The 17,491-nt window shown below is 35.5% G+C and overlaps 1 protein-coding gene across 4 annotated transcripts in view; it reads left to right on the top strand.

The window, feature by feature from the left end:
• Nucleotides 1-17,491, top strand: part of dysf (dysferlin, limb girdle muscular dystrophy 2B (autosomal recessive)) — a 145,939-nt gene that overhangs the window by 54,581 nt on the left and 73,867 nt on the right. For all 4 annotated transcript variants that reach the window (XM_056461356.1, XM_056461357.1, XM_056461355.1 and 1 more), the window contains 5 exons: nt 9,796-9,977; nt 11,560-11,700; nt 13,430-13,459; nt 13,932-13,967; nt 14,091-14,132. In XM_056461356.1, coding sequence (XP_056317331.1) covers nt 9,796-9,977; nt 11,560-11,700; nt 13,430-13,459; nt 13,932-13,967; nt 14,091-14,132 — 431 coding nt within the window. The remainder of the gene's footprint in view (nt 1-9,795; nt 9,978-11,559; nt 11,701-13,429; nt 13,460-13,931; nt 13,968-14,090; nt 14,133-17,491) is intronic.

The raw sequence follows: 17,491 nt of genomic DNA, 5'->3' as shown, positions 1-17,491 counted from the left end.
AGGAATGAGTTGTATTTTGGCTGTAACTTCTTTAAAATGCTTTAGAACTATAAAATCATTTCAAATATGATTTTATTGTACCCAGTAGTTGTGTCAAATGTGACATTGTGTCAAGACTGAATTGTTACTTGGCCCAAATGGAATCTAAACCCACAAGATTCCACAGAAAGTTTCACTGATCCAAAGTTTGTCATTTCCAAAATTGTATGCCCTTAATGCCCATTCTATGTTTGTTTATTAATTGTAATAGTATTGTAATGCAATTGTTAATTGTAAAGTATTTCAGCTGCCAGTAAGTTTAAGCCCCCCTTTTTCTGTTTGAAGGGAAAGTTCTAGTAAATGTATAATGTAAATATATAAATGTGTGTGTGTGTGTGTATATATATATATATATATATATATATATATATATATATATATATATATATATATATATATATATATATATATATATATATATATATATATATATATATATACATATACACACACATTTATATATTTACATTATATATTATATTTATATATAAATTATATATATAATTTGTAAGATCGCACAAACCAAAAGCTTTGCTATAATACAGTGGTTCTCATTTCCGGTCTTCTGGCCCCCCTGCCCTCCACATTTTGTTTGTCTCTTTTATTTGACACACAAGGATCAGTTCATGGATCTCTCTGTTAATGAGTTGATGATCAGAATCAGGTGTGTTAAGTAAGGAAGACATACAAAATGTGCAGGGTTGGGGAGGCCGAGGACTGTCAGTCTGTGCAAGAAATTGGACTGTATTTACAATATTATAAGCATTAATTGACATACAGTTCTCAGTGTGCAAGATGAGCAAATCATACTAATATGTACGAACGAGATTAAAATGAATTAGTCACTAATTTAAAAAGTAACAGATTGCCATGAGCCTAAATTTCCCAGGCTGTAGATTAGAGCAAATATTATTGTAAATAATTTTCAATTTCTTGCACAGGCTGATTGTTTCACTTCATAAGACCTCACTGCATTAGAGATTGCACTCCAAAAATTACAGGTTATTTCAACTCAATTTTGGGTGTAACAAGGACAAACCCAACTTGTTGGTTAATTTTTTTAATTAAATGAATAGGAACAACTAAACTAACATTTAACTAAAATGTTTGGGCTAGTCCATGTTTTACCCAATTTGCCTTTTGGAGTGTGATTTAGGCTTGTTGAGCTTGTTTGGATTTATTTTTTTAACTTGCATTATACGAATCACCAAGCACCACAAATTCCTGCATCTTTGATGATTAACTACGAATTTTATTAAAGTAAATAAGAAGTTTTCACTTTTGGGTGATCTTTTTTTTTTGTGGGGTTGAGGCATGTTACTATATTTCAAGAGTTCACACTTAGCTGATGATTCATCAAAAGCTTGTTTGGCATGCTGTCCCGGGAGAGAGCCCCGAGCTCAAGGGATCCTCGAGCCCGGGGCTTCCTCGCGTTTGCAGAGCGAGAGGGGAGCCTGAGCTCGGTGGATCTCAGAACTCCCCCTCTGCAGTAGCTAAGGGAACACGTGAGGAAAAAAGGGGGCAAGACAAATGCTTGATTGTTATGCATGATGTATATATTTGGATGGTGGGAGGAAACCGTAGAACCCGGGGAAAACCCACGCGGACACGGGGAGAATATACGAACTCCTCACAGAAACACCTACCGACCTGGCAGGACCAGGGCTGGCAGTGTTCTTGCTGTGGGGCTAATAGTGCTAACCACTGGGCCTCCGTGCCGCCCGATCTATAGTGAAGGAGGAGAATGGGGAGGAAGTGGGGTTTCTTCCAAACAAAGATAAAGTGGACTGAAAACTGTGGTTATTTATAGTAGCTTATGGCTCATATGATTGGATGATACTGATTAGCTTAATACGAGACCGGCTGTGATAAATCATAAGCACAATCATAAGATCCTCTCGAAATTAGTTTATGAATAAACCTCACTTAAATTCCTCATATTTTGCCTTCTAAATGTACACATTCTGTGTGGGCCTTGTTATTACCTCATATTAATATTACCTATTAATAAACATGAAGCAAGTTTTCATTCAAAATGTGACACTGACAAAGAACTGAGAAAAAGTCAAGTATACAGTAAAAGAGCTTTCTTGGCAACACTTGGAGTAGTATTTCACTCTTTAAAGCATAGCGGGTCTGTTGCCATGGTCTAAAGCTCTTACTTGTGGTAGTGAAATTTTTAACCCCGTGTGCTTCACATCATTAAAATACAGGCAAAATACGCCTGCTGGTTATCACCCATTAGAGATGTCTGGTATAAATCTCCTGTGCATGGAAAAGCCATAGTCTAAAAATGGAACAAAGATGAAAAGAGGGAAAAAAGAGAAAGAAAAGAGACATTAAGGTGGAGAAAGATCTGAAGTATACTTTTTTGTTTTTTGTGAAATTCTGGAAATGTCGCTACCCGGGCTGTGCGTTTAAGGTTCATTCTGAACCCGCAAGCACAGATGAAAAAACATTGAGGATCCTTTTAAAAATACAGGCCTGGCATAAATCAGGCCAGTCTGGCTCTCTGATTACAAATCTACAAATAGTTTGGGTCGGTCTCCTGATGCACAAAACCCAGCCTAGATCTTTTACAGGGTTCCTAGCTCTGAGGAAAACGAATAAATCAAGCTGGAGAAATCACTTGTCTTTGGTGCACTTGAGATGGAGTTTGGTAAAGGGATATGATTGATGGCACAATATTTATAAAGGAGAGGAAAATGTAGAGCTGCATCAGTCTACATCAGTGATCAGAGAGAGAGAGTTGGGACAGATACTATAAGATTATCTATCTATCGATCTGTCTGTCTGCCTCTGTCTGTTGTATTATCATTCTGTTTGTCTATTTTTCGATCGTTTTGTTGATTTATCTATCGTTTTTTGTTCATTCTATCTGCAGTATCTGTTTGTCTATCTGTCTATCTATCTATCTATCTATCTATCTATCTATCTATCTATCTATCTATCTATCTATCTATCTATCTATCTATCTATCTATCTATCTATCTATCTATCTATCTATCTATCTATCTATCTATCTATCTATCTATCTATCTATCTATCCGTTCGTCCTTCCGTCCGTCCGTCCATTCATTTTCTATCTATCGTTTTGTTGATTTATCTATCTATTGGATCTATTGTTGTATCTGTCTGTTATTCTGTATTGTTCTATTTTTCTATCTATCGTTCTATCTGTCATTACATCTGCCAGCTCGTCTGTCCATCCATCCGTGCATGCATCTGTCTGTCTGTCTATCAATGTTCACATGTCATGATTTTGCCAAGTACAATGCAATTCTGGATTAACATCCATGTTGATCCTGGAACATCATTTTTGTTTGAAAAGGTAATCCGTATCTATTCCCTACCCCTAAACCCAACCATAGCTGTAAACTATTCCCAAAATCAGAGGGGAATAACAGTTGGATAACAATCAAACTTATAATAAACAGTAAAAAACATATCCCTTAATTCTGATTGGAATGTTGTTCCAGGATCAACATAGATGTTAATTCAGAAACATGTCCTATTGGTGAAATCAGGTTGGCGATCATTGTTCATCCATCGTTCTGTCTATCAATCTGTTCATCCGTCGTTCTGTCTATCATTGTTCATCCATCATTCTGTCTATCATTCTGCTAATCCATCAATCTGTCTATAATTCTGTTCATCCACCATTCTGTCTATCATTTTGTTCATCCACCGTTCTGTCTGTTATTCTGTTCATCCACCATTCTGTTCATCCATCATTCTGTCTATCATTCTGTTCATCTATCATTCTATCTATCATTCTGTTCATCTATTATTCTGTTCATCCATCGTTCTGTCTATCATTCTGTTCATCTATTATTCTGTTCATCTATTGTTCTGTCTATCATTCTGTTCATCCATCATTCTGTTCATCTATCGTTCTATCTATCATTCTGTTCATCTATTATTCTGTTCATCTATCGTTCTGTCTATCATTCTGTTCATCCACCATTCTGTCTATCATTCTGTTCATCTATCTGTCTATCTATCATTCTGTTAATCTATTATTCTGTTCATCTATCATCCTGTCTATGATTCGGTTCATCCATCGTTCTTTCTATTATTCTGTTCATCTATCATTCTATTCATCTATCGTTCTGTCTATCCTTCTGTTCATCCATCATTCTGTCTATCACTCTGCTCATCCATTGTTCTGTCTATCATTCTGTTTATCCGTCATTTTGTTCATCAATCGTTCTGTCTATCATTCTGTTCATCCATCATTCTGTTCATCCATCATTCTATCTATCAATCTGTTCATCCATCATTCTGTTCATCCATCGTTCTGTCTATCATTCTGTTCACTCATCGTTCTTTCTGTCCTGTTCATCCTTCGTTCTGTCTATCATTCTGTTTATCTATCATTCTGTTTATCTATCGTTCTGTCTATCCTGTTCATCTATTGTGCTGTCTATCATTCTGTTTATCTGTTGTTTTGTCTATTCTGTTCATCTATCATTCTGTCTATCATTGTTCATCTATTGTTTTGTCTATCATTCTGTTTATCTATCATTATGTCTATCATTCTGTTCATCTATCATTCTATCTATCATTCTGTTCATCTATTATTCTGTTCATCCATCGTTCTGTCTATCATTCTGTTCATCTATTATTCTGTTCATCTATTGTTCTGTCTATCATTCTGTTCATCCATCATTCTGTTCATCTATCGTTCTATCTATCATTCTGTTCATCTATTATTCTGTTTATCTATCGTTCTGTCTATCATTCTGTTCATCCACCATTCTGTCTATCATTCTGTTCATCTATCTGTCTATCTATCATTCTGTTAATCTATTATTCTGTTCATCTATCATTCTGTCTATGATTCGGTTCATCCATCGTTCTTTCTATTATTCTGTTCATCTATCATTCTATTCATCTATCGTTCTGTCTATCCTTCTGTTCATCCATCATTCTGTCTATCACTCTGCTCATCCATTGTTCTGTCTATCATTCTGTTTATCCGTCATTTTGTTCATCAATCGTTCTGTCTATCATTCTGTTCATCCATCATTCTGTTCATCCATCATTCTATCTATCATTCTGTTCATCCATCATTCTGTTCATCCATCATTCTATCTATCATTCTGTTCATCCATCATTCTGTTCATCCATCGTTCTGTCTATCATTCTGTTCACTCATCGTTCTTTCTGTCCTGTTCATCCTTCGTTCTGTCTATCATTCTGTTTATCTATCATTCTGTTTATCTATCGTTCTGTCTATCCTGTTCATCTATTGTGCTGTCTATCATTCTGTTTATCTGTTGTTTTGTCTATTCTGTTCATCTATCATTCTGTCTATCATTGTTCATCTATTGTTTTGTCTATCATTCTGTTTATCTATCATTCTGTTTATCTATAGTTCTGTCTATCCTGTTCATCTATTGTGCTGTCTATCATTCTGTTTATCTGTTGTTTTGTCTATTCTGTTCATCTATCATTCTGTCTATCATTGTTCATCTATTGTTTTGTCTATCATTCTGTTCATCTATCATTCTGTTCATCTATCGTTCTCTCTATCCTGTTCATCTATTGTTTTGTCTATCATTCTGTTCATCTATTGTTCTGTGTATCATTCTGTTCATCTATTGTTCTGTGTATCATTCTATAATTTTATTACTACTGTATTTATGTATCGTTCTGTGAATTCATTGTTCTATCTTCTATCTTATGTATCATTCTATCTGTTGTTTGCTGTTGTTCATTTTTGACACTTTTTAATACTGATATATGGGAAATAATCCATTCTGAGTTCCTTGGTTGCCTTTCCCTTTTCCCTCTAAGCATGTCATTGCTCCCAAGGGTCATGCAGCATGTTTGAATCGTACACGTGGGCAGCAGTTGACATGTCCAGTCCCACAATGCCCTTGGGGAAGACTGTTTATTTACTGTTCACTATAAGCAGCCAGATTAGACACTGCCTGTGTTTATTTCCCATTGGCTCCTGGGTAACAGTGCACGCTCCCCATAGCTTGTTTATCCCTTTGTTTATTTGAGCCACTGTGTTTGTGGGAAGTTGTGTGTGTGCCTGTGTGTAACTGGGCAAGTTTAATAAGAGCTGGGAAAAGTGTCTGATTCTCCCTCCCAAGTAAAACCGTCCCACTGAGACTGCTTTATGTTGACTGAAATAATAAACTTTGACTTTCCTTCCAATTTCTGTCATTCCTAAGTAGTTGATGTCACTCTCCTAATTTTTTGCGCCTCAAGAGCATATGTTTATTTAAATGTTTGGATGTTGTGCAGTTTAAAGGAATAGTTTTATCCTCATGTCATTAAAAACTCATATCATTAGCTGTAGCAAAATATATATGCCGATATCAGTGTTGTGCTAGTTACTCAAAAATAGTAACTAGTTACAGTTACTAGTTACTTCATTTAAAAACTAACTCAATTACTTTATTGATTACTTACACCAAAAAGTAATGCATTACTGTTTAAAGCAATTTTTGAGTCACTTCAGTGCTGCATGGAGAATACACTGTAGATCAACTTCACAGTTTTAATTCATTTGCATTCTCACAACTAAAACACAAGACAAACTTAAATAAAAAGTAATTTTTAAACACTCATTTATTTGTCAGACCAGCAGCACAGAAATAAAAAAATATCACAAGGTGATAAAAAATTGCTTCAGCATCGTAAAACTTTGTATTTAACCCCTTAAACATGTTCCTTCACAGCTTGAGTATGAAAATAACGACAATATACAACAAACACAAAACCTTTATGAAATAAACAAATGAAAGGAATCTGAATTATCTGATGGCTGTTATAGATAGCCATCAATTTTATGCATTGTAAACAAAACAAAAACAACAGCTGCTCAGAAATGAAATCGATGAGCAATTTTCAAACTAACCACATATTAAATGTGGCATGTCAACAACTTTTGGAAAGGAAGCTGTGTATATTCAAAGTGCAAAATCTGCTGTTGTATAACAGCTATAAAATATTAAAACAATAAAATGTAAATCACAGCGTTTTTTCTGAGCAATACTACAGCACACATTTTAAATAACTTGTGTTCTGAAATATAACAGAAATGTGTCACTGTGTCTACTAAACTAATCAGTTTTGTTATACAAATGTGTGCTTTATTTATTTGAAACAACAAACATTGTAGTATTAGTAATAAATAATAGTAACATTTAATAGTCTTGTGCACACTTGGTCTCTCTTGCGTACACTTGGTGTATCTCGCGTGCATTCTTCTTTACGGTAGTTGGTTGGCATCCACCAATCCCACAATGCGTCGCCGCTGTAAACAGGAAGATGTGGGCTAGACTGAAGGCAAAATTAATTAACTTACCAAGTAACGGACAAACGCATCATATTGTAACGATAATGGAGTTACTATATTTAAAAAGTAATGCGTTACAGTATTAGTTACTGTCAAAAGTAATAACGTTACAGTAACACACTAGTTACTGTAGACAAAAGGCAAAATTAATTAACTTACCAAGTAACGGACAAACGCATCATATTGTAACGATAATGGAGTTACTATATTTAAAAAGTAATGCGTTACAGTATTAGTTACTGTCAAAAGTAATAACGTTACAGTAACACACTAGTAACGCGTTATTGCATAATTAAAAGAAAATTATAACTTTCTGAAGTAGTGGTGGATGACTGAAATTGTATTTTCTTGTAAAGCAAACTCCAATAATCTTTCAGAAAAAAAGGTCTAAGTCACATTCCAAAACCTTGCAATAGAATCTGTATGCAGCCTTTATGATGCAAGCTGAGATTGCATTGCTTAGAGATGCAATGACACAATGCACTCAGTGGAGCTAGTGACGTCACTGTGAGGGGGAGGGGGGTTAGGTGAGCACATTAAAAAGCATTGAATGCTGCTCAGATCGCATCTGCACCAAATCTGCAGCCAAACCCTTCTCAAATCTTTTCATTCAATGTTTCAATCTCTTCAGAGAACACCTAAACCTCAGTGAATAATACTAAAACCACCTATAGAAGCTCTCTCTCTCTCTCTCTCTCTCTCTCTCTCTCTCTCTCTCTCTCTCTCTCTCTCTCTCTCTCAAAAAAAACAAAAACAAACAAAAAATCCTAATCTAGCATTAAAATTCTCTGAGTATAAACAAGTTACTTTGATTAACTAGCACTTCTTGTATGTACTGCCTCCTCTTGTTGAATCACTGAATACCGCCTCCATTGTTAGTCGCTTTGGAAAAAAAAAGCGTCTGCTAAATGACTAAATGTAAATGTTCACACATGCCTATTTAAAGAAAAAGTGTAGTGGAAGCTTGCCTTGGTCAATTTAAAAAGGTTATACACAGATTTACTCTGTAGAAGACAAAAATGTAAAAATTGTAATATTTTTATGCACTTTCATTTACAGAGATTTCTTTACCAGCATCAATCATGATGATAACCACAAAATACCTTCACTTTAAGGATTTTAACTCTTTTAATGACAGTTTGTTTTGTTTAAATAATGCTGCTTTTGTTTTTTAAAGACCAAAGCCATTCAATTTATTATTTTCCATATACTAAATGCTATGATCAGAAACAACATTCAGTTTAATCATGATTGTTTTTGTGCAAGGTTACCTGAAAAACAAAACTATACTTGCACGCATGCACATTTCTCAGTATATGCATAAAAAACCTCTGATGTGCATATCAACACAGTTATTTTGTCCTACAGTGTTCAAAAGCAGAAAACAGGAAAAATAGGCATGCGTTTGCTTTATAAGCTAACATAAAAAATTGCTAAAATATTACAGATTAAATTTTTTTTAAATGCCTTCAATGGAAGTCTATAACAAAGAATCTGACATCTTGCATGAATGTAGTTGACATATATAAAGTTCAGTTTTAAAATATATGCTATTTACATGAACAGAACCAAAATGATGCCATAAAAGTGAAAATAAATATCTATTAGGATGCACATTGGTTAAATTTCAGTATGTATCTCTCTTGCAAAGCTGTTGTATGATTTAGAAGAGAACACCTTAGTGTATATCAATATTTATCATTTTGGAGAACAGCGCTCTTTATGAGTTCATAGTAAACAACTACAGCACACAAAGTATTGAGCTAACAAATAACAGAATACAATTTTCGGTTGTGAACTATCACTTTAAAACACTCAATCACACACATAAACACCCACACGTGCGCATACATATGCATTCGCTCACTCACTCACATCACTCACTTCCCTCTCTGTCTCTCCACCACACATCATCTTTCAGACATTACATAGACCTGCTAAAGTTTAAAATTGGTCTCACCCTCCCTACGTCGTAATTCAGGATATCTCTGGTTCTTTTCACTTCCATAATTGATGTTTTCTTATTGGCAAAGTCCCCCTCATTACCACACCAAATAAAAACAGAAAATACTGATGTTTATTGTGTTTACTGATGCGTTGAAGGTCTTGTTCTGAGGAGAACGCACCAAATCATTGCCCAAGTCTTGATGGCAAACAGACTTTTAGTGAGTTGATGGCTCTGCATCTTTCCCAACTCTTGATGCAGTTCTTTCCATTTCATTTATTCATCAATGTTGCAAAAAACCCTCCATCTGACCTGGTGAAGCCTTACTTGTTTTAGTTGACAGTTTAATCTTCTTTTTTGACAGTATTGAAGTGCGCATTGCCAATGATTTTTCAATGTGAATTTGCAGTTCATGCCATACGTTATAATTACTCATCTTGACACTAAATTTTGATTCCATTCAGTGACCTTTGTTCTTTGGCTCTTTGCATAGATGCCTATGCCGTTGTGTCGTTCCTGCATCAGAGTCAGAAGACTGTGACTGTTCGAAACACACTCAACCCCACCTGGGACCAGACCCTCATTTTCTACGAAGTGGAAATTTTTGGAGACCATCTTGTGACTGAGAGGAGCCCTCCAAACATTGTGGTGGAGCTGTACGATCAGGACACCTATGTGCGTTTTTCGTTGTGTTGGTATCTGTTGTTTTATAAACGGCTGTGCTTAATGTCAGGTCAGTCTTTTTTGTGTAGCCAGATGTGAAGTTTGGTGTCTTTTACAGTTTATTCATTACCTGCCAACATTGTCAGGGAGAGATTATTTGATGAATATCAAAGTCAATTTATAGCAAGTCTGTTTCTGAGCAGTCGTATTTATTAATGTATAACCCCATATATTAAAACTATTATAATTGTTGAGCGAAACAAATCTACACAAATTGCAATACTGATTTTTTTTTTTTTTTTTTGTGTAGCCAGCTGTGAGGTCTAGTTTCTTTTACAACTTGTTCAGAAACTGCCAATATAGTCAGGGAGAGATTATTTGATGAATATCAAAGTCACTTTATAGCAAGTCTGTTTCTGAGCAGTTGTATTTATAAATATATTATTTCAGAAATTATATTTAATAATGGTTGATTGAAACAAATCATAGACAAATAAAAATATAGATTTTTGTTTTTGTCTTTTTATGAAGCCAGATGTGAAATCTGGTGCCTTCACAGGTTGTTTAGTACCTGCCAACCTGCGAAAGATTATTTAATGAATATCAAACTCACTTTATAGCAAGTTTGTTTCTTAGTTGTATTTAATAATGTATATTTCCACATGTTAAAACTATTATAATTGTTGATTGAACTAAATCTAAACAAATAAAAATGTAGATATTCTAACGTAAATTAACTAGTGCTGAGCAGAGATTAATTGCAATTAATCGCATCTGAATTAAAAGTTGGTTTTGACATAATATGTGTGTGTGTTTTAAATGTATATTTATTATGTATATGTGATATACATACATAGAAACAAAACTATATAAAACAATTTTGTTTTAATTGTATCATATACATATATAATTTATATCTAAATATAAATAAACATTTATATGTATGTGTGTATATACATATACATACATATATATATATATATATATATATATATATATATATATATATATATATATATATATATATATATATATATATATATACATATACATATACATATACATATATATACATATACATATACATATACATACACACTCTTAAATAACTTTTATTTATAATATATATATTATAATATATATATATATATATATATATATATATATATATATATATATATATATATATATATAATAATTCTAAAAAATAAAATCTTTAATTATGTTTTTGTTGTAAATTGCTATTGAAATATAGAGTATTTGAAAAAAATATATATATGAATTTTAATAACCAAGTTGCTAAAATTCAATGAAACTTAAAAATAGATTGATGTATTAACAGTTACTATTAACAGTATATAAATAATTCTAGAAAAAAATTTAATACAACTGAGAACAGCAGTTTTGCTCAAATTCTCAAATTTCAAGTTCGCTTTCTTCTATCTAAAGCAACACCTAGCACGATCCTGGAAAGTATTTGACAAAAAAACCCCACTTAGAAACAGTAATACTATTCTGTTAATTTATTCTAAAATACTATGTCAAATAGGCTTGTCTTTGAAACAGAAAAGCTTAAGGTATTTGACCTCTGCAGGGAGCTGATGAGTTCATGGGCCGCTGTGTTTGCCAACCATCAATGGCATCTTCCCCTCGCCTCGCCTGGTATCCCATCCAAAAAGCTGGGAATTCTGCAGGAGAACTGCTTGCTGCTTTTGAGCTGATCCGCAGAGATAAAGTAAGAGACATCTCAATTATTAAAATCCCCACACAGTTATTATCAAACCCTTTATTTTCCTGTTAAACAGTATTCAGTTCTCCCTGTCAATAGCACAGTCTACTATGAAACAAGGCTTTTATAATGGGGCTGCACGATATTGGAAAAATCTAACATTGGGAAATTTTGTTATTCTGTGATATATATTTTGATATGCATACAATTTCACCAGAGGACTTGAATTTTCACTATTTGGAAAGAATTGATACTATTAGATTGATTGGGATGATTCTGCAGAGAAGTGCATCTGCCTAAAATATAAAAACATCTACACTACCTGACAAAAGTCTTGTCACCTGTCCAAGTTTTAGGAACAACAAATAATAACTTGGCTTCTAGTTGATCATTTGGTACCAGATGTGGCTTAAATGAAAGGCAAACGCCTCTAGATTCCGCTTATTTTACCAAAATAAATATGATCATGCCTTGATTTTTAATTATTTAATTAGGATGATAAGGTCTGATTTTTCTTTTCAAAAATCTTGTCACTTGTCAAAAATCTTGTCACTTAACAGAAATAATGTACAGTATAGAATATAAAGTCATGGTGCAGTGGAAAAATAATTAATATTGGGAATGACTCTCATGAGCTTGGAGGACAGCATCCATACATCTCTGCAATGACTCAAATAACTTCTTAATAAAGTCATCTGGAATGGCAAAGAAAGCGTTCTTGCAGGACTTCCAGAGTTTATCAAGATTCTTTGGATTAATTTTCAATGCCTCCTCCTTCACTTTACCCCAGGCAAGCTCAATGATGTTTATGTCTGGTGACTGGGCTGGCCAATCCTGGAGCACCTTGACCTTCTTTGCTTTCAGTAACTTTGATGTGGAGGCTGAAGTATGAGAAGGAGCTCTATCCTGCTGAAGAATTTGCCCTCTCCTGTGGTTTGTAATGTAATGGGCAGCACAAATGTCTTGATACCCCTGGCTGTTGATGTTGCCATCCACTCTGCAGATCTCTCACACGCCACCATACTGAATGTAACTCCAAACCATGATTTTTCCTTTACCAAACTTGACTTATTACTGTGAGAATCTTGGGTCCATGTTCAAGTATTATTTGTTGCTCTTACAACTGGGATCGACGACAAGACTTTTGTCAGGTAGTGTAATAAAATAGACACAATTGAAATAAACATTTTTTATCGTTTTCCAAGTCTAACAGTAATCAGGTACAGTAATTAAATAATAAAAATAAGAATGAATTGTTATTAAAGGTTACAAACGCTACAATTTCTTATGCCTAAATGGTTTAAAATAATTACACATCAACAGGCCTCAAAAACACATGCAAATGATAAATTATAACGCACATTGCATATCCTCCAATGTAACTATTGCCAGTGATCACAATATCGATGCTGAAACAATATTACTGTGCAGCCCTATATTATAATTACAGTAACCTCTATGATGATCCTGTGGAATTGTAGTTCAGTTGTTGTGTGCAGCATCTCTATTGAAAGAGATGCTTTTGTTATGAGTTTAACCCGCAAGTGTTTACATGGCACATATCACAGCTTCTCCAGCACCGCAGAGGAAGTTTAGTGGCTTCCTCGCCCACACGGCTGTATTTGTATGCATAGCGCCTGACGACATATGATTTAAAACTCCAAACCGCTTGTGTAGTGAGTCTGTGTGCACATCGATGTGTGAAATAATGTGTTCATTTCATTCTTTCCCGCAGCCTGCTGCTCATCACATCCCGGGTCAAGAGGTTAGTCATAATTCTTTTAGGCGTCCAGCCTTTTTGTACATGCATAAACACACATACACACACACGCTTCCTGTCCTCCACCAAATCACTGCTGCTCCCTGTTTCTTCAGTCAGGCACAACTGAGTAATTGGATGGAGCTGCTGTAAATGATATAAACATCAGTGTATCTGAAGCCGTCTCACTGTTTGGAGACTGGCATTTTCAGTTCAGTCGAACGGCCCCGTCTGGCCAATGCTGACAGCAAAGCAGACTGATTGGAGATGCCAGTTGAGTTTGAGTGCCAGAGGCTCCACCCAGTCCAGACCTGTCCAGCTGGCATCTGTTAGAGTGGGATAATCACAGGGAAATTGAATTAAAGCGAGGCCTTAGAGAACAGTCAAACCACCCACCCACGCGCACACACAAACAAATGCCCACACCGTACCACTTTATTTATTTGATTTTGAAAGTCTTCTTTCTTCTTCCCCCCAGGGAGATATTATACCACCCTCGCATATCATGGATGAGGTAAGTGTTGGTAGAGTTGGTTCAGCGAAAACACCATTCATCTTATTTGCAATTGTCTCAGAGCATCTCTTTCCTGTTGCCTTGTTCATTTCTCCCTCTCTGTTTATTTTGGGAATCTTCAAGCTTGTGCTTCCAGGGTTCCTCTCAGAGAATCAACAGCAATGGGTACAATTCAGCACGCACACACGAACATATCTTAAATCTCATACACTTTTTGTTCCATTTTATTCCAAATGCATGTGATGAATGCAAGAAAAAAATGTTCCAGTGTTCCAGAGATCTACAAATTTGAAGACATGTTGGCATAAGACAGTCGTTAGAAAAATTTAATCCTCAGTTTATTTTCTCAATTGGAATATGAACCATAACTGATCACAAATAGGGCTACGCAGTGGCGCAGTAGGTAGTGCTGTCGCCTCACAGCAAGAAGGTCGCTGGTTCAAGCCTTGGCTGGGTCAGTTGACGTTTCTGTGTGGAGTTTGCATGTTCTCCCTGCGTTTGCGTGGATTTCCTCCGGGTGCTCCGGTTTCCCCCACAGTCCAAAGACATGCGCTATAGGCGAGTTGGGTATGTTAAATTGTCTGTAGAGTGTGAATGAGTGTGTATGAATGTTTCCCAGAGATGGGTTGCAGCTTGAAGGTCATCCGCTGCGTTAATCATATGCTGGATAAGTTGGCGGTTCATTCCGCTGTGGCAACCCCCTATTAATAAAGGGACTAAGCCGAAAAGAAAATGAATGAATGAATGATCACAAATATAACTGCTGTGAGCTCTGAAGTTTTTAATCAATTGTGTATTTTTTTATGAAGCCCTCAGCTTGCATTAATGCACAGCTACTGCTTTTCAGCCATCGATAAACTTCTGGCGAAAGGTTGATATGACTATTTTTATTTCATAAGGTTTCTTTTACAGCATCGATGTTGTAATGTAATTAAAGTATAATCATTTAAATAGACGTAAGCATTCATTTAGTTCTTCAGGTGTAAAACAGGATGAAAGACACAAGCACTGTCAGGAGCAGCAGGCGAATGCAGAAACTCCATTGAAAATACTGTGGTAAACTAAATTTCTATATTTTAAAGACATGGCGCAGCACTATGGAATTTAATGCAGTACTTCTTGTCCGGTCTGAGACCCAGTTTATATCGTGAAACATTCAGGCAGTGAAGATCATTCATTTTTAAAGAAGCCAAAACTTAAACTTGGCAATTTTTATGGCATGACAGTTCACTGGAAACGCTTGAGCTGGCTTGCTGAAAATTACAAATCTTTGTGCATAAACCCCATTAAATGTATTTTTAAATAGTGTTCTTTTGTACATCATGCAGAAAAAGGCATTACCCGTGAAAATTGCTGTGAGGCATTTAGCTAAGTGTGCCAAAAGAGCGATATAGATCCATCTACTTCCAGCATATATGACATATTTGAGTCTGTCTCCCTGTGTTCTTAATATACGGAAATATTTGTTACAAACTTGAAATATATTAAATATATATACTTTTCCTTCTTTAAACATTCAATGTTAAAAAATTTGCGTGAAAAGTTCCTTTTATAACTCAACTTCAGTCAACAGTTCATAGAATTACCATAACTTGAAGAAAGAGTAAGGATTGCTAAATCTCTCCAATACCAAACAAGAATATAGATCCACAAGATACACCATATTGAAAACGTGGACATTCTGTGAGGAATGTGAGTGAGCTGCTCTAGGGGAGAAGATAAACTCGAGGGCAGGGAGGGGGGCTCAGCATTCATGATCAAGACAGTTGAACAACTGATTCTCTAGCTGATCTTCTTTTCAGCTTAGAAAGTTTATTGTTTTATTGCATGACAATTATCCTGGTCTTGCCTCATGAAGTTCCATTACAGTTCTTGGGTTCTGATATTATGGACAGATTTAGCAATCCTTCATTCATTCATTCCTTCATTCATTCATTTTTTTCGGCTTAGTCCCTTTATTAATCTGGGGTCGCCACAGCGGAATGAACCGCCAACTTATCCAGAACATGTTTTACACAGTGGATGCCCTTCCAGCTGCAACCCATCTCTGGGAAACATCCGTACGCACTCATTCACACTCATACACTATGGACAATTTAGCCTACCCAATTCACCTGTACCACATGTCTTTGGACTGTGGGGGAAACTGGAGCACCCGGAGGAAACCCACGCGAACGCAGGGAGAACATGCAAACTCCACACAGAAACGTCAACTGACCCAGCCGAGGCTCGAAGCAGCGACCTTCTTGCTGTGAGGCGACAGCACTATACTGCGCCACCTCATCGTCCATTTAGCAATCCTTACGTAAGCAATCTTTTTTTACTTTAAAGGATGGTTGGTTTGGTTATTGTAATTGTTGATTTGGCTCATGGCTTATAGCTAGACCCAGACAGAATCTGCGTGCACAGAAATCCGCAGATTTCCACCGATTTTTAGCCCATCATTGAGTCTATTTAATTACTTGTGTAAATTTATATTTATTTTGTTTTTAAATCAATTTCAGTAATATTATTGACTAATTTGAAAATGTTCATATTATTTATTGACAATACGATTTGTAAAGTAATATTTTCTGTCTTTTAGTAGATATATTATATGAAAGACTTGGTTTGTTTACCAAATAAGTGGATCTAGATAGATTTGCATTGCAAACATTAACTAAAAGTTTAAAAAGTATTATGTTTTTAGTTTTTTAGCTGCAATACTCCCAAAATAATTCCACATAAATCCGCAGATTTTTACAGAAATAGCAAAAAATGTCCGCAGATTCTATCTTGCCCTACTTTCAGCCTGATGTTATCAATGGTTATAACAGGGGTGCCCAATCCTGTTCTTGCAGATCTACCTTCCTGTTGAGTTCCAACCCTGATCAAAAACCAACTAAGTAGGATCTGAAGGAGAACTTTGTAATTAAAGACGGGTGCTTTTGATCAAGATTGCAGTTGAACTCTGCAGGAAGGTAGATCTCCAGGATTGGAAGCCCCTGGTTTATAATAATCCATATTGAAAACTAAATTGGAAAAATACTTCCAGAATCAGCACCACTGAAAAGTGAATGGACACAAAGCACTATAAAATATGAAGTAGATGTTTTTTTACATTTTGGATGCATTGTTGAATCCTGTTTTTAAAAATATTCCAAAGAATGCAATGCCATTTTTTCAACAGCTAAAGTGTGCGCACAACTTTTTGCGTGTCCAAATTTGATATGGGGGTGACACGGTGGCTCAGTGGTTAGCATTGTCGCCTCAGAGCAAGAAAGTTGCTGGTTCAAATCCTGGATGGGTCAGTTGGCATTTCTGTGTGGATGTGCATGTTCTCCAGTCCAAAGACATGCAGCACAGGTGATTTGAATAAACTAAATTGACCATAGTGTATGAGTGTGAATGAGTGTGTATGGATGTTTCCCAGTACTGGGTTGCAGCTGGAAGGGCATTCGCTGTATAAAACATTCGGTTCATTCTGCTGTGGTGACCCCGGATAAATAAAGGGACTAAGTTGAAGGAAAAAAGAATGAATGAAT

Source organism: Danio aesculapii, chromosome 7 (genome assembly GCF_903798145.1).
Source record: "Danio aesculapii chromosome 7, fDanAes4.1, whole genome shotgun sequence".
Classification (NCBI taxonomy): domain Eukaryota; kingdom Metazoa; phylum Chordata; class Actinopteri; order Cypriniformes; family Danionidae; genus Danio; species Danio aesculapii.
The sequence above is the reverse complement of the archived record's forward strand: the minus strand, read 5'-3'. Positions and strand labels throughout refer to the sequence as shown.